Genomic DNA, 25,718 nt, shown 5'->3' with positions numbered 1-25,718 from the left:
TTCTACCATTTGAATCACACCTCCACTTCTGGATTTTTGTACATGTGTGTGTACATAAGTGTACATCGTACATAAGTACAATTGTGCGTAAGTGTCTCAAGAGAGTTTCTTGCCCAGGTTGCTTTCAAACCATGATCTTCAGATCTTAGTCTCCCAAGTAGTTAGGATTACAGGTATGAGCCACCGACCCCCAGTGACAATGCATTTTTGATGCCTTTCATTGGCAATATAATTCTAAATAGTTTTGATGACTATTAAGAGTATTATTTTGGGGGCTGGGAAGGTGGCTCAGTGGTAGAGTGCTTGCCTTGCATGCCTGAGGCCCTGGGTTCGATTCCTCAGCACCACATAAGCAAAAAGAAAAAAGCCGGAAGTGGTGCTGTGGCTCAAGTGGTAGAGCGCTAGCCTTGAGCTGAAGAGCTGAGGGACAGCGCCCAGGCCCAGAGTTCAGGCCCCATGACCGGACCTCCCCCCCCCAAAAAAAAGAGTAATATTTTGTAGTCAGAAGCTTCAACAAATACTCTTGTGCCAAGAATTTGAGGTGGCTGGGAGCATAGATCAGTGATAGAGTACTTACCTTGTGTGTGTAACCTCACCACAAAAAACAAACACCCCAAATGCCCCAATAAAAAAATCAAACTTGGGCTGGGAAGGTGGCTCAGTGGTTAGAGTGCTTGCCTTGCATGCATGAGGCCCTGGGTTCGATTCCTCAGCACCACATAAGCAGAAAAAGCCAGAAGTGGCACTGTGGCTCAAGTGGTAGAGTGCTAGCCTTGAGCTGAAGAGCTGAGGGACAGCGCCCAGGCCCAGAGCTCAGACCCCATGACTGGCAAAAAAAAAAAAAAAAAAATCAAACTTTTGGTATATCTCTCCTGATTATTGCTTCAAGATAAATTCTAAAGCAATAGGAGAAATTCTAAAGCATCTATTCCTAGATGGCAGATCATGACAGTGAAAACAGAATCTCTTAAGGCTGTTCAATCATAAAATGGTTTCTCAGGAGCTGATCTGGTAACCTCTGGGAGGTGTTGAATATCAAGCATTAACATGGAACTTTTATAAAGTGGAAATTTCAGATAGAAAAGTATTTTTATTGATTTATTTTGCTGGTCCTGGGGGTTGAATTCAGGGCCTGGACACTGTCCCTGAACATTTTTGCTCAAGACTAGTGCTCTACCACTTGAGCCACATCTTACTTCTGGCTTTTTGGTGGCTAATTGGAAATAAGAGACGCATAGTCTTTCCTACCCGAGGTGGCTGTGAACCATGATCCTGAGGTCTCAGCTCACTCGTGTGAGCCAGTGGTGCCTGGCTCAGGAAAATATTTTTAGGGGTAAGGAACTTGGTATCTGTTAAGAGCGAACTTGCTCATCAAAGCCATTACAACAGGGCTTATTCAACCTCACCATCTTAAGAGTTCACTCAGCCTCTGTGGCTCTATTTTGCTTTTGTGATTCCATCTTGAGACTAGATTCTTAGGGTTTGACATTTAAAGCTATGTATCCATTGTTCTGTTTTATGTTCCTAGGCAGCGAGTCATAGAAACAGGTCATGCGGCCCTTGCTCAATGCTTGCTTACAGCATTGTCTAGCTGTAACTAGACGATGTAACTTCCTGCTTGGCTTGCACCTACAGAAAAGAACACTTAGGGACTTTCCACCTGTGAGCAAACAAGGAGGTGGGTTTTCTGTCTTAAAAGGGGCCCCTAGAACAAGCCTGGGACTGCACTTTGGGCACCCGGCTGCCCAGTGTAATCCGGGTTGGTAATAAAGACTTTCTATTGGTTGTACTGTCTGTGTGGTCTCTCTTGGTGGCTTAACCCACAACACGCACTGAGCCAGGTGCTGGTGGTTCACATCTGTAATCCTAACTTCTCAGGAGGCTGAGATCTGAGGATCATGGTGCGAAGACAGCCCAGGCAGGAAAGAAGGAAATGGAGCTGTGTCTGATGTGGTAGAGGCCAGCCTTGAGAAGGAAGCTCGGGACAGAGCCTAGGCCTGCAGTTCAAGTCCCAATACTAGCGCGCGCGCACACACACACACACACACATACACACACACACAGAGCCATGTGCTTCAGAGATGTTATTGTAACTAATCATCATACTGGTACTACCAATGGGTACTTCTAGCTTCATCAGAAAAATGAAAGTCCAGGGAAAAGGGTCAGGGGAATCTTACCTGGGGACTGGAACTTTGAAGCAAGCCTTGCTTTATCTAGTCATTTATTTATTTCACGGCTTGCTTTCTCACTGAACTCATTTTTTTTTTTAAGTTTTAAAATGCTTTTTCCGTATTGCCAGTTCTGGGATCTCCCTTGGCTTTTTCTGTGTAAGGTTAGCACTCTATCACTAGAACCACAGCTCCATTTCTGGCTTTGCTGGTTAATTGGAGTTAAGAGTCTCACAGAATTTTCTCCATGAGCTATCTGAACTCTGATCCTCAGATCTCAGCTTCTTGAGAAGGATTACTAGGGTGTGTCACCAGGACCCTTGATGTCTGAAGTAAATTGGAAGTAGTAGAAGTGTAGAAGGCATTATCAAGTACCGTATGTCTTAGTTTTGTTAGCAGGCTTTTAAAAAAAAATTGAGATTGGGTGATTACATAAAATTTACATACTTCACAGTACTGTGGAATAGTGATACTTAAAGTCACAAACACATTTTAACCATCACAAGGCAAATTGTCATCATCATGGTCTATAAAGTTTGCGAATGCTATGAACTTTGACAATACAATCATTTCTTCCACATCAGGTGATGTTTCCATTTCTTTCCTTTTGCTTAGTGTAAGCTGTTTCCCTCCCATTCCTCCCTTCCCATCACTTTCTTTGGGTTGCTTAGTTCTTTTTCTTCTATGTCCAGTGCAGCTGATGGGCCCATTTGTTGTATGTGTTCCGTTTCCCACTTATTCTTAGTAGGCTGTTTTATCCAATGAACATTATTTTAATAGCCAGTGGTGTTCCAGGCACAGTTGTCTAGTAGGCTAAAAATACAAATGATGTAACCAAAATTCACTCATTAGCTGATCTGATTAACAAAATACATTTCATAGAAATGATTATAAAATGCATTGCAGTTAGGAACAGAATATATTTTATACTTACATATCTTATGGTACCCTAAACAATTATTAATAAAAACCAACCAACCCAAATGGTCAATAGAGTGAGCAACCCACCAGTTCCGTCATTAATTTAGTCAGTAAAAGAGAAAGATATACAGTTGCCATGCTGAAATAGGTTTTATCATGGTTTAAACCTAGCCGACCTACAATCTTAAAAATTTCAGTGTTTTTCATCTGGCATTAAATCGCCATTACAACTTTTGGTTTAAAGATTAGTTTTGGCTTCAGAATTAAGTTTCATTTAGTATCACCTTCTCACATCTCACAGATTCTTGACCTGAGGTGGCTGAGAACCCATGTAATTAAATATTAGTTACAGAAACAAATAAAACATAAACAGGATAGTTTAATCCACTCTATTTAACATTCTTACTAAAACTGCATTGAGAAATTATGATACAGATATGATTTACATCAGAACATAACAGCAAAAGAATGAGAAAGAGAGAGAAAAAGAGAAATGTCAGTTCTGTTTGAAGCAAGCATGTCTAGTTAGACGTTCACTGCATTTCTGGAGACTCATGGCTAACTTATAAAGGACTACATGGGCCTTGTGGGTCACCATGTATCCCTTAGTCTGAAGGCTGGTGACTTAGAGATGGAGGGAGGGAGAAAGAGGAGAGGAAGGGTTAAAAAGGCATGAAGTGGAGTGTTCATTGACAGTCAAGATAATCTGGAACTACAGGAATTCCACAGTGTCCTCCTGGCCCGTCCTGAGGCCTCCCGAGATGGGTCTGTTTTCTTACGCAGCAGCAGCAACAGGAGCAGCAAACACTTTCTCAGAGAGACAAGATCAACTTTTATTGCACAAGAAGCAAACGATTCCCCTTCTCCCTTTTCCTGAGCTGAAGCTCTTCAAGGGCAAACACAAACAAGCTGATTCTCATCCGCTCGTGCCTCCGACCAGCAGGGGGCGCTCAATAAGACCCCCTCTCGAGCACCTTCTTCAGGGGAAACTGAGGTATTACGTTGGCCCCAGCGGGTCTGGTTGGTCAGTCACCATTCTCTAGCAGCTTTTGTAAGTTGTTTTGAATCTTGAAATAAGAAAAGAGAAACTGTCATTAAACAGAATGGAGGATTTTAGGAACGTATTTGCTGTGGTTTGTAAATGCTTGAGATTAATCTACTCTACCTTGAGACTAATCTACTCTACCTTATGGATGGGTTAAATTTAAATGGGGTGGAATTAGGGGGAAGTGGGTTAATGTGTGTGTGTATGAATATAATAAGTTGTTTTACACAAAATGAAATGAAACATTAAAAAGTGGGGAAAAGGGGAGAAGAAAGAGTAATGGAGTGAATTTGATAAAAGTGTTATCATATGTATATAGGGAAATATCCCAATGAAATCTCTGTCTAACCAGTACAGACTGATAAAGAGAAAATGAGAGCAATGAGCTAGAGATACAGGTGTGACCCGATACATCCGGAGCCAATGTGGTCTTCTTCACAAAACACGTCTGTAGTTTTATAGTTAGACAATGGTACCTCATAATGTTGAGATTATAATGCACAACATGCCCAGGAGGATTACACATTTCATAGGGACAAGATCAACCATGTCCTGTGTTTGGGCCATACGACTCTAGTCCAAGGTTGGCCATTAAAAACACTCTCAGTGCTGAATAAATAGATTTTAAAGAATTCAGAGGGAGGCAGGCACTGAAATAACTAAGACTCTGATGGGAGTAGGAAACCCTGGGGACCAAAGGAACACAACCCCCCTTTGTTGTGGTATCGTATTTGTCCACCCTAACTCATTATGAACCTTAATCCCCGAAGTTACGGGTCAATGTTAGCTTGAGGTAGCTGTATTATAAGAAGAGAAGGATATACACAGTCAGCAAACTAGCTCTGTCTCACTATGTGAGGCTATTGTGGGACCTTACAGAAAATCCATCAGTAAGAGGTTGGTTTTTCGTTTTTTGTTTTTATGGTGCTGGTCCTGGGGCTTGAACTCTGGACCTAGGCCCTGCCCCTGAGCCTTTGTATTCAAAGCTAATGCTCTATCACCTAAGCTACAGCTCTACTTCTGGCTGTTTTTGGTGGTCAATTGGAAATAAGAGTCTTAGGGACTTTCTTGCCTGGGCTGGCTTTGAATTGCGATCCTCACATCTCAACCTTCGGAGCAGCTAAGATTACAGGTGTGAGCCACTGCTACCCAGAGCAAGATTTTTCTTTTTTTCACTAGATAGAACTCCTTGATCTTGGTTCTTCAAGCTTCTAGAGCCATAAGTTCAATACATTTTTATTCTTTATAAACTATTCTGTCTGTGGTATTTAGTTAGGACTAGCACATCATTTGGAGCCAACCATGGAGGTGCATATGTATAATCTCAGAGAGGCAGAGATGGAGGATCATGAGTATAAGATCCTGAGCTACACAGTTAGCTCTAGGCCAACTTGAATTATGTTGCGAGACCTTACCTCAAATAACAACAACAACAAAAAGGGAAAAGCTACCCTTTGGAGGTGATCTGTGATGGACAGGTATACTCAGCGGATGCAAGAGAAGGGGGTTCTAACACATATGTACTGGGATTTGATGAAGGTTTATCTCAATCTGTGATACCACACAGCAAACAGAGGGCCAGAAAGAGTAAATAACAAACCACTTTCACAAGCAGTAACTTGCAGAGTAGGGAGAAGAAGAAAGGTCTGACTATGAAATTCATGATCTTTCTACTATCTCACTCTACCATTAATAAGAAAATAATTACATCTTTACACCCTGCTTTCTTCCCTCCACATTCTTGTTCCATAGCATTCCCGCCTCACCCTCAGGAATGAAGACAAGCAGAAAGACAGAGAAGGAAATGAAGCACAAGATTGATATCTAACATCTGCAAAACATCAACAACCCCCCCCCCCAAAAAGCCCAAACAAACTCCAAAACAACAAAAATCCCAACGTAAAGCAAATGGCCAGTAAATACATGAGCTGTGGCACTTTAGTAGTAATTAGAAAATACAGAGGAAAAATCCGTGAGATTCAGTTTTACAATGTCAGACTGGCAGTCAGGGGCTGGCTGGACCAAGAACGTGTGAATGGCAAGAGAATTGGAGAAATTTTTCCAACAAATTAACCACTTACTGGTAAAGTAGGAAAAGAACAGAGGTGGCAATTATTCTCAAAATTCCCATGAGGATGACCGAGAGAGCAGTGTTCACCAGGACTTTATTGTGGCTGTGAGGCCCTACCAGGTCTGCAGCACACCCAGCACGCGGCTGCTATATCGCCCCAGGGCTGTGCTGACTAATTTCCTGATTGCTGAGGAGAGACAACCAATCAACAAAAGCTCCAACTTGGATGTGAGGGCGATCTGGCTGTGACATCTGTCACTGCATTGATCGCCACGGTTGATTTGGCTGATCTGGCTGGCTAGGCGGGTGCCCCCTCCTCCCTCACCGCTCCATGTGCGTCCCTCCCGAAGCCATGCGCTCGGTTGAAGAGGATGACCATCCCTGATAGAGGAGGACCGGTCTTCGGTCAAGGGTATACGAGTAGCTGCGCTCCCCTGCTAGAACCTCCAAACAAGCTCTCAAAAAAAGCTCGAACTTAACCCTAGCAACTCAGGAGGCTGAGATCTGAGGATTGTGATTAGAAGCCTATTAGGGCAGACAAAGTTTGTGAGACTCTTATCTCTAATTATCCACCCAAATGGCTGGAAGTGGAGCTATGGCTCAAATGGTAGTCAGCATCCATGCCCTGAGTTCAAGCTCTAGGATACACACACACACACACACACACACACACACACACACACACACACACACACACACACACACACACACACACACACACACACACACACACACACACACACACACACACACACACACACAGAGTTAGGATGTGGCTTGTAACTCTTTTAAACACACATCTTTGAGCAATGTGTGCAATTTGTAACATTTTAGGATGTGAACTTCTTGGAATGTGCGTTTTGTCCCACATCGACTTTTACTTGGTTCTGATGGGGACAAAGGCGGGCTCTAACGGTAATGCTGGGCGTTGGAAGAGCAGCACTGCTCTGCCCTGAACACGCCTTCTGTTACTTGTCTCCTTCTCACAGAATGTGGTGTCCTGCACAGGCCTGGTAGGAGAGGGAAGAACCAAGGGAAGGTATAGCAGGATTCTGTGAGTTTCTCTCCAAAGAACATCATTTGAATGTCAGAATGAGCAAAAGCGAAAACCAAAGTAATAGAGAATCAGTGCCCAAGCACTGAGTTCAAGCCTCACTACCAGCACAGCGACAACAAGACAAAAAAAAGAAGAGAAAGAAAACAAATACATCCTAGTCTGTAAGTCAGCACGAAAGCCAAAGTTCTTTCTTAAAAAAAAATTATGTTCAATTCTCAGAACACAATGTGTTAAAAAGAAAAATAATTTTAGTAGCGAATCTATAACTTTTCTAGGCTGATATGAAATTCAAAAGCATTGTTTCCATGTTTGCCCAAAGATATAATGACTTTTTTTTGGTCTGGGCTTGGTTTAGATCAGCAGTTTGGAAACTCCTTGCTTAGTTGTTAAATACTTGATAACATTTAGGGTTGGAAAACAAACACAGTTTAATTTTGCACCTTTGAATTTCATATTTCTTCCCACACAGCACTATTATACAAAGCTACCAAAATACTGGAAACTTACAATTAGTTCAAATGAACACAGGAGTTCCCACCTTATACCTTTTCTTAAGGATCAGAGTAAAAATCAAAGTAATCAGGTGGAAAGGGACAGAAATGCTGAAAGGGGAAGAAAGTAAGACCTAGTAACTAGACTTGATTGTGGCATATTTCTGAGATGCTTATCTTCTAGTCTTAGTTCAGCCTCCTGTAATCTTCCAAGAATGTCACAAGCTAGGGACGCTCTGTCCTGGGAGGTAAGTACCTTTAGGGGCAGAGCTGCACTACTGCCTTGATCCATAATACCTAAGGCTGGATTCTGAGCAGCAGGATAGCAGAGGGCTGGTTTATTTCTTCAGTGCTGAGATTGAATGCAGGGCCTCTCACAGGCTAAGCTGTGAGAGCCCAAGCAGGGCTTCTCAATACAAATTTGCCGCTGAACATCCCTGGTTCAAATTCCAAGTCCCTAGTTAACTTTCTACATACATGACCTTGAGCAAGGGAGTTTGAAACTCCGTTCTTTCCTTATCAGCTAGTAGCAATGACATCTACTTTCTAGGGTCCTACTATGGACTGAGTGTGATTATTTTGGGTCTTGCAGGAATCAGCCTGGTGCAGTTGTAGCTGCATCTTTGTTCAGCCCCCATAGCAGTTGCTCACTTCCCACTGGGGCCTTCCAGAACCCGGGGTCGATGGTCACACGCCGCTGGCCTGCTGGTACAAAGAAATATGTCCAGCCAAGTAGGAAGCACAAAAGTCAGACCAACCAGGCCACAATTTTAAGGCAAATGTTTCTTCATTGAAATACAGAGTTTCTTTTTACACTGATTTTGCAACCTCTTGAACAAGGTTGACCACCTGAACGTATCTGAGTGTGTAAGCCTTGGCTGATTCAAATGACAGGAGCTAGTGTGATTATGCACAGGAAAGACGAAAGTCACCTTTTCTAGTTTCACTATGTTGGCTGTGAGCTCTTGGCAGAGGATCTCCACGTTTAACTGTACTTCAGACCCCAGGCCCGACGAGACAGTCTGTCTGTAAGAACAAAGAGAAGAGTCATTATGGGCAAGGGAACAAGAGACTGAACGCATTTTAGATCTAGCGGAAGAGAAGACTAGGCTACGGCAGAGGGACTGAGCACTTCTGTATGTATCAGGCCTCGCAGTAATGCCGAAGCCCACACCGGATATGTAGGAGACTAATCCCTTCAAGCTTAACTAGAAATCTGTTACACTACTTTGGAGCAAGCTGTGGCTTGGCTTCTAAACAAAAACCAGACCATTACTGTAGAACACGTGGTTTCTATCCCACCGTGATAGACACTTACAAGGATTACTGCTCATTTCAGGCACAGACATTATTATTTTTTCCTTGAATAGGAGTGATTTCTAGTAGAACTTTCAGAGAGTTTGGGAATGTCTTATCTAGATTAAGTTGCCACTGAAGTAGACTTTTTAGCTGATTCCTTGAGATCTGTCATGCAAGTATAGTTGGCCTTGCCTTACACTAAAGTAGGTGTAGTCAACATGCACTACTGAACTATTTCTGTCATGGGCTTTTACTCCGGGGTCTTGCATTAGCTAACAGTATATAGGAAATATGGGAAAGCACAATAAATACATTTAATTGCAGAGAGGGTCTGAAGCTATTTATGAGATATTCCACAACAAGGTTAAGAACCCTGGTCTGTACTGTTTCTGTATGTCCTGCTTTTGATTTCATGTTAGCTTTTTAACTTTGCATGTCAGTGACTGGTCTCATTGGTTTCACCTAGGGTCTACTTTTGAGACAGAGGCATTTGGTAAATGATGATGATGATTATTTTTGGCAGTATTAGAGTTTGAACTCACCCTTAACAGGCTGGTGCTCTACTGTTGAGCCATGCCTCCAGCCCTGGTTTTTTGCAGGCTAATTTTGGACATTGCCTGTGTGAGCACATGAACTATGATCCACTTATTTTAGGCTTCCCATTGTTGCTGAGATTACAAGCACGTGCCACATGTCTAGCTTCTCTTCACCGAGTTGGAGTCTGGTGGATTATTCTGCCTGGGCTGGCCTGGAATTTGGACTCTCAGTCTTAGCCACTTGGAATGACAGGTGCATGTCACCAGAGCCAGCTAGTGTTGAGGAGAGGTCTCCAGAACTCCATTGCCAGGGCTGGCCTCACATCTAGTTCAGCTTCCCAAGTAGCTAGGATTACAGGCATGAGCCACAGGCAACCGGCTTGCTTGGCAAATTATTGGCAATTATCCATATCTTAACAATTATCTGTTTTCTAGTGCTGAGACAAATACTGCACTCCTCATCTTCAACACATAGAAACGGAATGTAAATCTCTGATTTTCTAGATGAGGGAACCGAGGCCCAGAGAACTGTCATTCTGAGTGGCAGTGGTGTTCTCACTCCTGCGATGGGAATTTGGGGGAACAGCAGACCCTGAGGAGCTATAATCGACAGCTGTTGGTGTGCTGCAGCTGGTAACACGTATGGAGTCTGAGGGAAGGGGCTTCTGCACATGAGGAATCAGGTTGCCCGTGTGGATTAGTGTAGATGGGTCACTCCGGGGACCTGGGGAAGCTTGGCCCGGACTAGCACAGAAGCAACAGGCTTCCCTCCATGGGTGTCTCTCCATGTCCTTGAGCTTCTTGTGACTTCCTTTAAAGGTCTATTTTCAGACTCCTTCCTGAGTAGGTTCTTTCAAGAGGAGAATGAATATTCCACTTACTTATGGAATTTCCCCTCCCCTCACTTCCAAGTTAATGAACCGATAACAGGACATAAGGTATTATTCCCGTAACTACTCCTATGTGACAGTGAACGAAAAGCCTGCAGAATCACTTGTTAACTTCAATTGTACTGGCATTCTGGACCAGATGGGAAAATAAGGGGAGGATCTGAATCTAGTGCAGACAATTTTTTAGACTTCTGTATTTCAGTGTGTGTGTGTGTGTGTGTGTGTGTGTGTGTGGTTTAAAATAAGGGGAGGATCTGAATCTAGTGCAGACAATTTTTTAGACTTCTGTATTTCAGTGTGTGTGTGTGTGTGTGTGTGTGTGTGTGTGTGTGTGTGTGTGTGTGTGTGTGTGTGTGTGTGTGTGTGTGTGTGTGTGTGTGTGTGTGTGTGTGTGTGTGTGTGTGGTTTAAAATGACCTGAATACCAGAAGACATGTAAGCCACAGAAAAGAGCTCCTAGATAATCAGGCGACAAGAAAGTAGGTCCTAGAATGGTGTAGTACAAAACTTCTCAAAGTTCTCAAAGAAGTCCTAATCCCCTATCTACTGCATCAGAAATTCGGGAGTGGATCCTTCAATATCTCCTCCAAGGCCTCTAGATAATTCTGGTGCACACTAACGGATGAGAGGCTCTGGCGGGCTGGGAAGCCCAGGTAGCTATAGAGACCTGCATTTATACCATGTAACAAAGTCATTTAATTATTTGTCTCAGTCTCTGTTTCCTCATCTGTGAGACACAAATAACAGCTTCCTACAAGGCTACAATGAAAAATAATGAGGTTAAAATCATTTGACTTGTACATGTATATTTCCATTTTGATAATGATTCTGTCAGATGGTAGGTTCTATATAAACCCTGCTACTTAAAACTTGAGGCTGAAAGTATGCTTTCTGGTGGAATGTAATGATTTAACTTTATTTTTCATTCAATACAACAAAATCCTCAGGTAAATATGGTTTGGGAAATAATATGTCTGAATAGATTTAATTAGGTTAGGCATGTTGAAAAGTGACGCATGACTAAAGCCTTTATAGATGTATTCAACTGACTAGTAAACAGATGAACATTTATAGTGGTCAAGAAGTTTGTCAATAAGTTATTTAATATGCATGATGCTCATGCTTGCTGACACATGCCGAGTTACTTGAATTGCTTCTTTCACTGCCATATCACAAAGACAAACTTGTACAGTCTAATAAATAGGCTGAAGATACCATCATGTCTTAGGATAACAGAGGCAGATAATTCAGTGTTAAGTGTGCTTCTGTCTGTTTCCTTGGTGACACTGTAATTCAGGAATAGTGCAGGGGTAGGTCATTTATTTCTATGGCCCTGCTACCTCTTTACTGTTCACATATACACTTAACCCAATGTCTCCTAGAGAGTGTGTTCTCGATTCATATTTGCTAAGCAGGATGCTAACTAAGCTCCAGTGAATTGGACTAATCTGAGCAGGGAACAGATGTGGGCTGGAGGGGAGGGTCTTACTCAGTACTGTGGGTGTCCACAGTGGATGTCAGGGACCCCAGCTGCTCCTCCAGAGTGTTAATTCTGTATCTCATGTAGAAAGTGGAGATGATAAGTGCACACACACTGGAAAGGAACAACAAGAAATTTCCAATAAGTTAATGGCAAGCACCTGATAACAGAAACACAATAACGTCCTACACTGGAAGGATTTTCCAAAATAACTTGGCTAAAGAGATATTGAAAATGCCTTTTGAAGCCCGGTGCTATAAAGATTCCATGTGGAGATTTATTTAGAGAACTGAATCATTCACTTCTATACTTACTAGTCAAGAGATTACTTACACAATTGCATAGATTATAAGAATATGTTGAACAGCTGGACATTTCTCAGACTTGACTTTAGGTAAGATTCCAATTGTTTCTGACTGACCTGTTGGGTTAAAAACAAAAAAGGAGCAGTTTAAGACCAGGAACCTGAGGCTCATGCTTTTAATCCTAGCTAGTCAGGAGGCTGAGATCTTACAGGTTCTAAGTTAGCCTGGGCAGAGAAATCCCTGAGATTCTTATCTCCAATTAACCACTACCACCACCACCAAAAAAAAAAAAAGCCAGGAGTGAAGCTATGGTTCAAGTGGTGAGCTCAGCTTTGAGTGACAAAGCTAAGGACAGTGCTAAGGCCCCTAATTCAAGCCCCAGTACCAGCATATGCACACATGCACACACACACACTAACAGTTTAACACCATAATGCAGTATACTTCTTTCAAGAGGTACTTGTCATTCCTAAGTAAAGAAAACATCAACCAAGCCTCCCAGTGGCTATTTTAGCCAGTAGCTTCAAGACTTTCCAACAGTTTTGTTCAACAGTTTTTCTCTATGTCTATTTTATGAAGGGTTTCTCTGGGGACATATGGAGTCACTGGAGAACAAGAAAAGACCTTCCGAGCTCTTATGCCAGTATAACTAACAACTAGTGACTAGAACAATTAGCAAAAAAAAAAAGAATCTGAGTTTTACCATCAAAACTGTGGATTATCATTTCAAAGTAACTGGGATAATGAAGCAACTTTCATAAAGGGAGAATATGAGAGGCCGATCACCTAGTGAATTCAGAGCTGGATGCTATTTGTTGAATGAATAAGTGAGACTATGCAGAGACCTACAATAGGAGGGGAGGAGGAATATGAAAGGAGTCATATAAACGAAACATTGGGACTCTTTAGAAGTTCCAAACAGCCAGGTGCTGGTGGCTCAAGTCTGTAATCCTAGCTACTCAGGAGGCTGAGATCTGAGGATCGCAGTTGGAAACCAGCCTGGCCAGGCAAGTCTGTGAGACTCTGACTCCCAACACACTAATGAAAATTCCAGAAGGGAGCTGTGGCTCCAGTGGTAGAACGCTAGCCTTGAGCAAAAAGCAGCTCAGGAACAGCACCTAGACTCTGAGTTGAAGTCCCAGGACCAGCACACACACAAAATTCAAACAGAAATCGCCCCGTGTCCATAAAACCTTCAGTTCCTTACCATGTGTGGGAAGGGTCTTGGCTTTGCCATCAGGCACTCTGTTCAAATGGGTGTCGGCCCGAGGTGGTTTTGCCTCCCCTTTGGTGGCATTCAGAACTGTCTGGGATTCTGTCACGTGGAAGTCTACCAAGCCAAAGTGAGGTGGGGTCAGTTTGTTCCCAGATGGATTTGAAAACAGCATCAACCACAAAGCAAATCAATTCTTTTCCTTCTTTTTTTTTTTTTTTGGGTGGTGGTGGTGGTGGTTTTGAACTCAGGCATTTGCATACAACTCAGCTTACTTGCTTGGCTGGAGCTCTACTACTTAAGCCACACCTCCAATTGAGCGTGTGTGTGTGTGTGTGTGTGTGTGTGTGTGTGTGTGTGTGTGTGTGTGTGTGTGTGTGTGTGTGTGTGTGTGTGTGTGTGTGTGTGTGTGTGTGTGTGTGTGTGTGTGTGTTGCTACTGGGGCTGGGGCTTGAACTAAGGGCCTGGGTAGGTACTGTGTCTTAGATGTTTTGCTTAAGGATGGTGCTGTACCACTTGAGTCACAGATCCATTTCCAGCTTTTTGCTGATTAATTGAAGATAAGAATGTCATGGACTTTCTGCCTGACTGGCTTTGACCCTTGATCCTCAGATCTTAGCCTCCTGAGTAGCTAGAAATACAGGCATGGGTGAGTGACTGACACCTGGCTTAGCTGAGCTTTTCGGTGGTTCAAAGCCAACCCAGGCTGGCTTTGAATCCCAGTCCTCCAATATCATTCTCCGTGGTAGCTAGGATTAGTGGTGTCAGCCACTAGCATCTGGATAAAACAAATAAATTCTGAATCTGTACAACGGCCAAGAATATACACGGACTGGCACAAGTGGGGTGAGGTGGGTGGATTCAAACCCAATGCTCAAGCAAATAAGTAATAAAGTGATCCTGGAGCAGTTGTGGCTGAAGCCACAACAGTGGATACTATTACTGCAGCGAGAGGTAAGAAAACAGTGCACACTGTCATCCTAATAGAATGTCTTTGTGTGGTGTGTGTGTGTGTGTGTGTGTGTGTGCGCGTGCGCGCACGCACGTGCATTCGTGCGCGCTGTTCTGGGGTTTGAATTCAGGGCCTTATGCTCTTGCTTGGCTTTTTTTTTTTTGCTCAAGGCTGGCACTTTGCCACTGGAGCCACACTGACACTTCGGAGACAGGATCTTGTGAATGCCCCAGGCTGTTTTGGAACTTGCTTCATAGCCCAGGCTGGCCTCAAACTTTTGATCCTCCTGCTTTTGCCTCCTGAGCACAACACCATATCTGGCTCATTCTGTCAACTAATGAGACATTTCTTAAATACACATAAAAAGGAAATGAGTTTTTACTCTAGAAAGACATTTCCTTTTCTTTGAACTTTCAATACCCCCTTTCAGACTCCCTCTGCATCTGTTAAATAGGAAGAGTGCGGAGTGGGCTGTGCGTGTTTTGCGGGGAGTTAAGTTTGAGACAAGATACAAAGATTTTCCAGACCTCGGGAGTTCTCTGATTCTGGAGTCTGAGAACCCGAACTGCTGTATCCTTCCATGTCCTGCCTTCTTTGTTCAACCACTCCATCGAGGTCTGAGAATTCATCATTGAAGTCCTGCAGGGACACAGTGACAGTAGAATGTTCTTTAGTGAAGGGCAGGCCTTCATAAGCCCTGGCTCACTCTCACTTGACCCACAGAATATGGGGAAAAAAGGGACTGCCCTCTACTACTGGGATTTTCCTAACTCATCAGTTTCTGGTTACTGAAACTGAGATTCTTCTGGCTGGTTAGAATCCTGCCAAGAGACAGTAGCCAACTTGTTTGCAATAACAAATAGCTAGAAAAAAACAACAACACTAGAATGTTAATGGTGTAAAAGCATCCAAGCTTGAAACTAGAGAAGCTTCATTAATGCTTTGTAATAAGGAAAATGGACTGCTCTAGACACTTTACAAAAAGAAAACGTGAACAGAAAGTCAAGGATCCAAGTTTGAATCCATGTTTTAAAAAAAAAGAGCACATATTGCTAAAGTATTGTTTACAGAAAATACGGAAAGCAGAAAAGGAAAAGCAGGTTGCAAATTGGACCAAGAAAATTAGAAGCTCCTTAATCCCCCTAGATCAATCAAAACAGGTCAGACACATGACATTTATTATAGAACGGTGACAGGGAAGCAAGAGACAAAGCAGAGTGGTTCTGCTTGGGAAACCACCAGCTCCTCTAACGGAGGTCCCAGGTGGTGTCATGAAAATGTCCTGGCAAAGATACAATTAGGTTGAGCTTTTAGCAATTCCGGCAGCTGCCAAAGAAGAGACTCACCTTGTGACAGCTTTTCCCCTTGAACTTGCTGTCCTGTCTTTGGTTATTTAAATTAAATTAAATTTCATTTAAGAATTTACAGGTGTGTGTGTGTGTGTGTGTGTGTGTGTGTGTGTGTGTGTGTGTGTGTGTCAATTTCATTTAAGAATTTACAGGTGTGTGTGTGTGTGTGTGTGTGTGTGTGTGTGTGTGTGTGTCTGTGTACTAGTGGCTCAGGGAACTGAGATCTGAGGTTCTGAATTTGGAGTTAGTTCAGGCAGGAAAGGCCCAGAGACTCTTTTCTCTAATTATCCAGCAAAAAGCTGAAATGAAGCAGAAGCCCAAGTGGTAGAGTACCAGCCTTGAGTGGAAAAGCTAAGGGAGAGTGTGAGTTCAAGCCTCAGTACTAGGACCCCCCAAAACAATTATAGGAGGAAGGAAAATTAAAACATCAAAGCTCTTCAACTTTATCAAATGCCTATTCTGTTTAAGATTATGCAAAACTGCTTATAAAATTACATTTAATCTCCATAGCCATGTCATGAGGCTGGCATGTCAATACATCAAGGAACTGAATGTGGGCAGCGACTGAACTTGCCTGGTGACCAAACATGACTGTGGGGACCCACAGGTAAAACCAGGCTTGCCACATTCCAAGCGTTCATATTTAATTGTTTTGACTTTATGGAAAGTGTGATACCTTGCAAGACTCTCTTACAATGTCAGGAAGTGACAGAAAACAGTTCCTGGGCAGCAGCGTGACTGTGAAGGGAACTGAGCAATGTTCTATGGTATACTGTGCTGTGTGGCTAAGGCACAATGTTAGGTCTATAAAATGCATTTTTCATGGGATTTTCAACCCATGCTGGGCTTATTAGGATGGAAACTTATCATCTGCAGAAGAGCATTTGTAAATGGAATCGTACAATATGTGGTCCTGTTTTCCCCACTTAGTATAATGTTTTCAAAGTGGAGCCTCTCGGTAACAATGTATCAGCATTTCTTTCTTTTTTATGGCTAGACATTATTCCTTTGTGTATATAAATCATGTTAAAAGATCTATTCATTAGATGAAGGACATTAGGCTCTTCCTCCTCACATTTTGGTCATTATGAATAATGAACAATTCTTTTTAATAACTTTTATGTAGTTGTACCGAGAGGTTACAACTCAAAATGAACATTCTTTGACAAGTTTTTCCGTAATCACTTTTTTTTTTTTTTTTAAATTTGAGACAGTGTCTCAAATGTGGCCCAGGGTTTAGTCTCCAATTCCTGTCTCAAACTTCTGAGTGCTGAGATTACAGGCATGTACCACCATGCTCCACTTGTGAACATGCTTTGAATCTAAATAAATAAATGCACATTTTTTTTGCGTGTGTGTGCCAGTCCTGGGGCTTGAACTCACTGCCTTGGCTTATTTTGCTCAAGGCTGGTGCTCTATTTTTTATTTTTGGGTCCGGTCGTGGGGCCTGAACTCTGGGCCTGGGTGCTGTCCTTCAGCTCTTCAGCTCAAGGCTAGCGCTCTACCACTCGAGCCACAGCGCCACTTCCGGCTTTTTTCTTTTTGCTTATGTGGTGCTGAGGAATCGAACCCAGGGCCTCAGGCATGCAAGGCAAGCGTTCTACCACTGAGCCACCTTCCCAGCCCTAGGCTGGTGCTCTATCACTTGAACCACACCTCCACTTCTGTTTTTTTTTTTCTGATTAAATAGAGATAAAAGGCTCTTGGATTTTTCTACTTGGGCTGGCTGTAAGGCAGGATCCTCAGATCTCAGTCTTGAGTTTCTGAGATTATAGGTGTGAGGGCCTGATATTTCCCAGTTTGTCACAGAGAGTGTGTACAGTGCTTTGTGGTATGAGTTGTGCCCTACCTCATACAGACTTGTGACTCTCTTTGAATGATGTTACTGGTTGTGGATGTAGGTGAGGAGTTGAGCACTTGCTTAGAGTATGTGAGAGAAACAAAGCAGACCTTATGAATGGGTGGCTCACCATCACAACCTACTATCGTGTAGAACTTTATCTTCTGCAGAACAACTCTCAACTATGACAAACAAGCTTATGGCCTCCTGTGGTTCTTCTCCAGGAAAGATATGCTCTGTTTCTTCATCTGGGCCTCAAAAACTCTGCTCCTATGTTTTCCCCAGCCCTGCTCACGGTGTAGGCATAGTGCATTGTGGGACACACTCCTTTTGCCTTTAGATAGCTATGTAGGCAACTCACCAGAGGCAAAGATGAAGGGCGGTCTTCCCGGAAGCTGTTTTCAGGAGAAGATGGATTGGGACTGTTACCAACACTCGAATTCTGAAATTATTGAAACAACGTGAAAAACTAGACCAACCACAAAACCATACAAAATACAGGAATGGAGGCTCAGGACGCCACACTCACGTCTAAGTGTCCACACACAGATCTGAGCAGTTTGTATGTGGAATCTCTGGAGAGTAAGGAGACGAATATGTACTGAAAAAAAAAAAAAAAAATCATGATTAACAAAGAACCTCTTGAGGAGATGAAAAAGTTCAGAGTTCAAAATAATATCTGTAATCCAGGCCCAGGTGGCTTATACCTGTAATCCTAGCTATTCAGGAAGCTAAGATCTGAGGGTTCTTGCCCAGGCAAGAAAGTCTGTGAGACTCTTACCTTCAATTTAGGACCAAAAATCCGAAGGGCAGCTGTGGCCCAAGTGGTAGAACTCTAGCCTTGAGCAAAAAAACTGAGGGACAGCACACACACACACACACACACACACACACACACACACACACACACACACACACACACACACACACACACACACACACACACACACACACACACACACACACACACAGTGGCTCATGCCTGTAATTGGAGGTTGAGATTTAAGATTACAATTTAAGGGCTGGGAAGGTGGCTCAGTGGTAGAGCGCTTGCCTTGCATGCCTGAGGCCCTGGGTTCGATTCCTCAGCACCACATAAGCAAAAAGAAAAAAGCCAGAAGTGGCGCTGTGGCTCAAGTGGTAGAGTGCTAGCCTTGAGCTGAAGAGCTGAGGGACAGTGCCCAGGCCCAGAGTTCAGGCCCCACGACTGGACCCCCCAAAAAAAAAAGAAGAAAAAAAGATTACAATTTAAAGCCAGCCCAGGCAAAAAAATCCTTGAAACTCTTATACCATTTAGCCAGCAAAAAGCTAGAGGTGGAGATATGACTCATGTGGTAGAACATTAGCCTTGAGCAAAGTATCTAAGAGACAGCATCCAGGCCTTGAATTCAAGTGCCAGGACTGGCACATACACACATTAAAAAAAGTATTGCTCGGGCTGGGAAGGTGGCTCAGTGGTAGAGCGCTTGCCTTGCATGCATAAGGCCTTGGGTTCGATTCCTCAGCACCACATAAGCAAAAAAAAAAAAAGCTGGAAGTGGCAGGTGGCTCAAGTGGTAGAGCGCTAGCCTTGAGCTGAAGCGCTGAGGGACAGCGCCCAGGCCCAGAGTTCAGGCCCCACGACCGTACCCAAAAAAAAAAAACCAAACAAAAAACAAAAAAAGGATTGCTCTACAGTTTTTATGTTTTTAAAAGACACAGACCATTCTCTCATTTATATTCTTAGTTTCCTCATTCAAACACTGTTTTTATTGCTTTTCTGGAATAAAGCAAGTATAGTCCTTCCAAAATAGCAACAAAAAAAAAATCCCTAAACTCTATTTAGGAGCAGTAATAAAGAAATGTAGGTCAAATGAAGCCTTTAAAAGTATGACCAAAGTGCCACACAAAAGCCTGGAAAGGCATGGGCGCTGTGACATCGGCAGTGTCCTTGGAGTCTCTCTCTCTTCAATCTGGTTTTTGTTTTGGAGGGTATTGAAGAATTCCCACGGGCCCGCTTTCTCTGCCCTGACCCAGATTTCCGCTGCAAACTTCCCAGCGGCTCTGCTTCGTGGGCTCATTTTTCCCAAGCCACCTCTGGATTCTTCCTTATACAAATATGGAGATTTCTAGTGAGTACTTGCAAGTGAGCTATGGGAATGGGGTAAAATCTGAGGTAGACATATAATTTGGGGACAAATGATAGATGGGAAACATTTACCATAAATGGAACATTCAGAAAATATTCAAAATATTCATCCATTTATGTGGGGGGAAAAAAGCCCAGGATTTTGTGCTGATCCTCCTCATTTGCCAATAAAAGACGTTGATATCATTTCCAATGTAACAAGTAACAAATACTTGTCATATTCCAAAGTAATTAATACTGTGGGTTGTGGCATTAGACAGATCTAGTTGTAAATTTTAACTGCGATGCTAAGTGAATGCCATTGGGAAAATTGTTGAACTGTGCTTTCCTTACGGGATGAGAGAATGGGATTAAATAAGAACAAAGAAAGCCCTTGATTTATGCCTGACCATGAGTAGTAGTAGGATTACTATTTTAAAAAAATCCTAAAATACATACTTAGCTTATTTTCAGACTAGCCTCTTTTATCTTTCCATTTCTTTTCTCCTAAGTTATCCAGTAGGATAAAAAACTGAATATAACTTTTATGCTGCCATAAAAATAGCAGGTATAAGATTAAAAAATGGTTTCTAATGTAAATGAGTAACCAAATCCCTCTACTCCCTTTCTTGTATTAAGCTAAAACAAATACTGTTTCCAATGGAAGCATTTCTGACTGCACGTGCCTGAGATAGCCCAAAAACGAAGAGCGGCTCAATGATCTGGGCAGAAGGCAGGCTGCTCAGGCACCGGGCAGCCAGGAGAATCCCTGGAGCTCATCCTGAAGCTGCACTTGCAGAATAGGCCTGGGGTTCACGCATGCGGGGTGGCTCTGGGGAGGAGCCGACTGGGGTTATGAGGAGATAGTTGCCTCATCCCAGGATTTCCCAGTATCATCCTGCCTCACCCTGAAAGCAGGTGGTTGTTATTGTTTCCACTTAAGTAATAATAAATTAACTGGATATATCAATTTGTCCTGATGAAAAAGATGTTAGGGGAAGGAAACTCGGGAGGGTTTTTTTTTGGTTTGTTTATTTGTTTTGGCCCTCTATCAGGCAAATCCATTTAAATCAGCAGGAAATTCAAACTTGGCAAAAATTATGTTAGAATATACCATCTTGTGGGGGAAATGATATTCCATAGATGTCTCTACACTATACTTGTACAAATGCACTTTCTAGAAGATAATCTGCCTCAGACATTACAACAGATGATAATATTTACGGCGCAGGGTCCTAGCGACTGTCAGCAGAAGGTTTATAAGGCAAAGGAGTCCAGAGCAGGCCAGAGGGAGAGGTAGTAGTCTTGCTCTTGGAGTACTTACCCTGTCTGTGACTGTTGTTATGATCAGAGCATTTGGCACCAGGAGAGCAGTTTTGGTTTTCTTTATTAGGGTTACTGAGAAAGCTGGAATAGTGATCTGAAACAGAAGAACCAACTTAATACTGGCTGAGACTCCAATTAACCATCAAAAAGCCAGAAGGAGGCTCAATTGGTAGAGCACTAGCATGGAGGGAAAATGCTAATGGACAGCACCCAGAACCTGGGTTCTAGCTTAACACAGCACCAGACCAAAACCAAAACAAATAGCAACAAAAAACAAAACGAAAATAAACCAGCCCACCTAAAAACCCTCCATGATTCACAGTCAGCGGTAGAGTGACTGAAAACTCAGAGATTACACAGGCCCAGGAGGGATTCTCTCTGACTCTAGGCAGTGTGAATGGGTGAAGATTAGATTTTCCCTTCTTTACGGGAGAGTTGGGGAAGGCGTGGCAGGAGGCAAATGACCGTGTCCTGTTGCTTTTTTCTTACACTCAGGATGTCACATACCTCAGTTTCCCCACACCCATATTTAATGAGGAGGAAGAGGTGTGCACCGGCAGGCACATACCTGGGGGTACAGGTGTGTGATTTCCCCAGACGGTGCCTTACATGCTCATTTACAGCCCTGACCCCTTCTCTCCTGGGAGCTGGTACGAACACAGTGCAAAAACAGATATGTTAAAAAGTGTTTTGGTTTCAAGCATGCAAATTCTTTAAAAAGAATGTGTTCATGCCAGGGCGTGATCCCAGGGCCTCCCATATTCACCCGGCTTTTGACACGACTAATACTCTACCACGTGAGCCACACCTGCAAGTTCTAAATTCATTTGAAATGAAGCAAATTATGGCACCCTCCCATAGGAATGACGTAAGCATCACAGGTGACACCTGGGTAAAGAGGACTCAGGATATGGGGCGGGAGCATCACGGCATGGTGTGTGTGTGCATATGTAAGGAAATGAGTGAACCTGCCACATAGGGAAAGAGGCAAGTTTGTGTCATCTGGGTGCATTTATTTCTGCAGTGTTCGGATCCTCAACAAGAGACACAATCATGCTATGAAATTTAAAATAATTTGAGTGGAAAAGGAAACCGGACAAGGATAGAGCAAGATGTCATAAAGGAAGCGGGATTTGAAATGAGCAGATGGGAAGGAGAGCAGGACCGATGGGTAAGTCTGATGAAGACGCACTGAACTTGAATATGTAGAATTGCCCTCGTTCTGTTCCTCCTAGTCTCCCTCCCACATTCTCCTTCATAAGGTATTAAACTTAGGGACTTGTGCTTGCCAGACAAGCGCCTATCACTTGAGCTATATACCACCACCGCTAGATGTCATTTCTAGTCTTTACACTAACCTTAGTGTCTTTTCCAAAGACCTTGGAATGAAAACAAATCCAGTTCTCTGATACAAAGAGCTTTCCTTGGTACAGTATTTCTTTCTGTAGAGCACATGTAAAACCTGGGAGGAAACAGACAGATGTAGTAACATCATTTAGAAGTCCCATGAAAACATCATTTCCACTTAAAATAAAACCTGCATATGTTTTGCTGATTTAGGGATAGAGATAATAGAGATTAGAGATAAGCACTGTACCCTTGCGTTCTAGCACCTCCTTTTCAGGCTTTTCTTTCTACTGTTTCTTGTTTTGTTTTCCTGAGACAGGGTCTTGTTGTGCAGTCCATGTAGTTTGTGATCCTTCTACACAACTCTAATGAGTGCTCAGATTACAATTGTGGCCTACCATGCCTGGCTCTTTAGTCATCTTTAGTGGAATAAAACTGGTGACTAGAGTTTGTTTTTGAATTCACAGTCTTAGAGACTTCAGAATGGCAATCAAAACGGACGACAAATCTGCCACTGCCCATGAGAAACTAAGGATGATGCTTCAGGAAAACTCCAGGATTTGGGACAGCCGCCTGCCAGCCTTGTGCTAACAGGGCCGTCTGGCCTGCTTTCCCAGATCCTCATTAATGATGAGTCGGTTGCTTCCACTGGGGGCAAGAACACATGATGGCTCCTTTTGCCCGGACACCACAGCTGGAACCCAGCAGCTTGCTTTATCATTGGGAAGCAGACAGGCTGGAACTGAACCTCAAGGCCCATGATGGGCCCCTGCTGAACTTGCTTGCTGCGAGGCTGTTTTGATGTGACCACCACATCCTGGCTAGCTCTGGCATTACCTACAGCTCTGTGCACTCACACTGGACATGCACTTAACCTCAGTCCAGGCCCGTATCCTAACTCCTACCATGATTCAATTGCAGACATTTCAGCAATCAACACAGAAGGCAGGGAGGCCATTGTGGAACAGTTCTGGATGATTCCTTATCAGCTTTCTCATTCTTCTTTACAGTATGCTGGTACTGGGGCTTAAACTCAGGGCCTGGGTACTGTCCATTAGCTTTCTTACTCAAGGCTAGCACTCTACCACTTGAGCCACAGCTATGCTTCCAACTTTTTGGTGTTTAATTGGAGGTAAATGTTTCATGACTTTCCTGTCCAAGCTGGCTTCAAAAGGGGAATTCTCAGTTCTCAGCTTCTTGAGTAGCTGGGATTACAGGCGTAAGCCACTAGTGTTTGACTTCTTTTTCAGTGTTTTAATGTAAGGTGACTATATCTGGCATTATGGCTCCATTCTGTTCTTCTGGGTGAAACAGTCTTAGAAAGTGTCCTCCCCCAAAACTACTTACCAACTTTTCAAACGTGTCAGAACTTACTTTGTCTCAGAGGCTCCTCGGTTGGGACTTCAAGGAACAACTTGTGAAAGTGCATGTTTGCCTTGTACTGTGAAAACAGAATACAGACAGCACTTAACTTCTTGTCAGGCAGCACCACAATTCTGAGCTTTGGTATACATTAAAGAACAAGTGTTTCCTCACTAACACTTTTTTTTAAACCACCAATTCATCCTCTGTCATCTTCAGTAAAACACAGGAGCAGAGACGTTCATTATCTAACATGATGGGCACTTTGTTGAACTTACTAACTAAGCAGCTAGTGGACATTGAAGTATCAGGACCAGATAAGAATGTTGCTGATTAAAAAAATGGGATGCGATTCTAAGCCATCTCACTAGGGAAGATTCTGGGTTCTCACACGTACGTATGTAAGTGCCCTCTGAAAAGTAAGGGCTAAAAGTTTTGCACTGAAATAAACCTGAACTTGAGTCTTGCCTTCATCGCTTCCTTGGTGTGTGACCAGAGTCTAGACACTTAACTCTCCTGAGCCTCTTCTGTGACAGAGAGCAAAACCACTTCCGGCTTTAGAGGGACGTCAAGGGCTTCCTGGCATTATGGGTCTCAAGAGCCCTTGCTTGGGTTCTGTTGTATAGACTATGACTAAACCGTGGTGAAAGCCTTTCCTCCATCAAGGCAGGGCAAGTAGTATTTCAAATAAAAGACTGGACTCTGCAGGGCACTGGAAGGGGAAGGAGTCGGAAATGTGGTGAATGGCTTCATTTTTAAAGCCTCTGTCTCCAGCAATCTAGTTTGTAAAATGTTTTCACAACAACCCTAGGAAAGCCTAGCATTCTCACTCTAGCCGTAGATGTCACAGCACAGGGCTGCTAGGAGGCAGAGTGTGGTCCTCCCTCCCCTCTTCCACAAGACGCCCCGCTGCCCTGCAGGATCTGCGGAAGACAAAGTCTGATAAGGAGACAGGGATTCTCCCAAGTCCGCCCTCGGTGCTTTCTTATGCACACCACGAGTGGTTTCAACCACACAACTAGCCTTACTGCAGTAAAAGAAAGTTCCAGACCAGGTCATCAAAATGCTAGATGGTCCCTGCAAGTCACTTTACACAACCTACACTAACTGCTGCTTCCTAAGAGTACATTTTGCAGCAGAACCCTGGAACTTTGGTTGAAAGCGAGTCTAGTCCTAGATCTCCATTTTAGCTGACATGTGAATTTTCAAATCCTCAACTCTGCACTGGTGGGGAGGGACACTGAGATTTTGGTTTTCATGGCTACAAGAGAGTCTTGGTTTCAGCCTTAATTTTTTTTTTTTGGGCCCGGTCGTGGGCCTAACTCTGGGCCTGGGCGCTGTCCCTCAGCTCTTCAGCTCAAGGCGAGCGCTCTACCACTTGAGCCACAGCGCCACTGAGGAATTGAACCCAGGGCCTCATGCATGCAAGGCAAGCGCTCTACCACTGAGCCACCTTCCCAGCCCCGGTTTCAGCCTTAATTAAAAATATCCTAGGCCAGTTAGGCATGGTGGTGTGTGCCTGAAATCCCAGCACCAGGAAGACTGAGGCAAAAGGAGAAAGTTAGGCAAGTTGGACTATATAGGGACACTTTCTCAAGATTAAGAAAAGCAAAGGCTGGGATGTTAGCTCAATGGTAGGTAGGGTACTTACTTAACGTGTGGAGATCCTATGAACAACACTTGGTACTACAAAAAGTTAACAATAAAGATAAAAAAGGGAAGAGGGAAAGAGAGAGAAAAAAGAGGAAGAAGAGAAAAAAAGAAAAAGGAAGGAAGAGAAAGAAAAAAAGAAAAGTGCTAAGAGCTGGTGCTTCATGTCTATAATCTTAGCTACTCAGGAGGCTGAGATCTGAGGATTGTGGTTCAAAGCCAGCTTGGGCAGGAAAGGCCATGAAATTCTTATCCTCAATAAACTCCTCAGTAAAAGCCCAAAGTGGTGAAGTGGCAGTGTGGCTCA

General features: G+C 43.3%; 1 protein-coding gene across 4 annotated transcripts in view; it reads right to left on the bottom strand.

Annotated features, from left to right (window-relative positions):
- Window positions 1-3,071: 3,071 nt before the first annotated feature.
- Window positions 3,072-25,718, bottom strand: part of LOC138809139 (GRAM domain-containing protein 2B) — a 104,144-nt gene continuing 81,497 nt past the window's right edge. For 3 of the 4 annotated variants that reach the window (XM_069995560.1, XM_069995559.1, XM_069995561.1), the window contains exons 4-14: window positions 23,774-23,840; window positions 22,411-22,514; window positions 21,051-21,146; window positions 18,149-18,220; window positions 17,981-18,061; window positions 14,958-15,069; window positions 13,473-13,595; window positions 12,294-12,381; window positions 11,970-12,074; window positions 8,689-8,782; window positions 3,072-4,159 (exon numbers count right to left, since the gene is read on the bottom strand). In XM_069995560.1, the coding sequence (XP_069851661.1) occupies window positions 4,118-4,159; window positions 8,689-8,782; window positions 11,970-12,074; window positions 12,294-12,381; window positions 13,473-13,595; window positions 14,958-15,069; window positions 17,981-18,061; window positions 18,149-18,220; window positions 21,051-21,146; window positions 22,411-22,514; window positions 23,774-23,840 (984 nt within the window). In that variant the 3' untranslated portion in view covers window positions 3,072-4,117. The remainder of the gene's footprint in view (window positions 4,160-8,688; window positions 8,783-11,969; window positions 12,075-12,293; window positions 12,382-13,472; window positions 13,596-14,957; window positions 15,070-17,980; window positions 18,062-18,148; window positions 18,221-21,050; window positions 21,147-22,410; window positions 22,515-23,773; window positions 23,841-25,718) is intronic. The other variant, XM_069995563.1, reaches the window with a different exon arrangement.

This window comes from Dipodomys merriami, unplaced genomic scaffold (assembly GCF_024711535.1).
Source record: "Dipodomys merriami isolate MVZ:Mamm:240054 unplaced genomic scaffold, mDipMer1.0.p SCAF_487, whole genome shotgun sequence".
NCBI classification, from domain to species: domain Eukaryota; kingdom Metazoa; phylum Chordata; class Mammalia; order Rodentia; family Heteromyidae; genus Dipodomys; species Dipodomys merriami.
The sequence above is the reverse complement of the archived record's forward strand: the minus strand, read 5'-3'. Positions and strand labels throughout refer to the sequence as shown.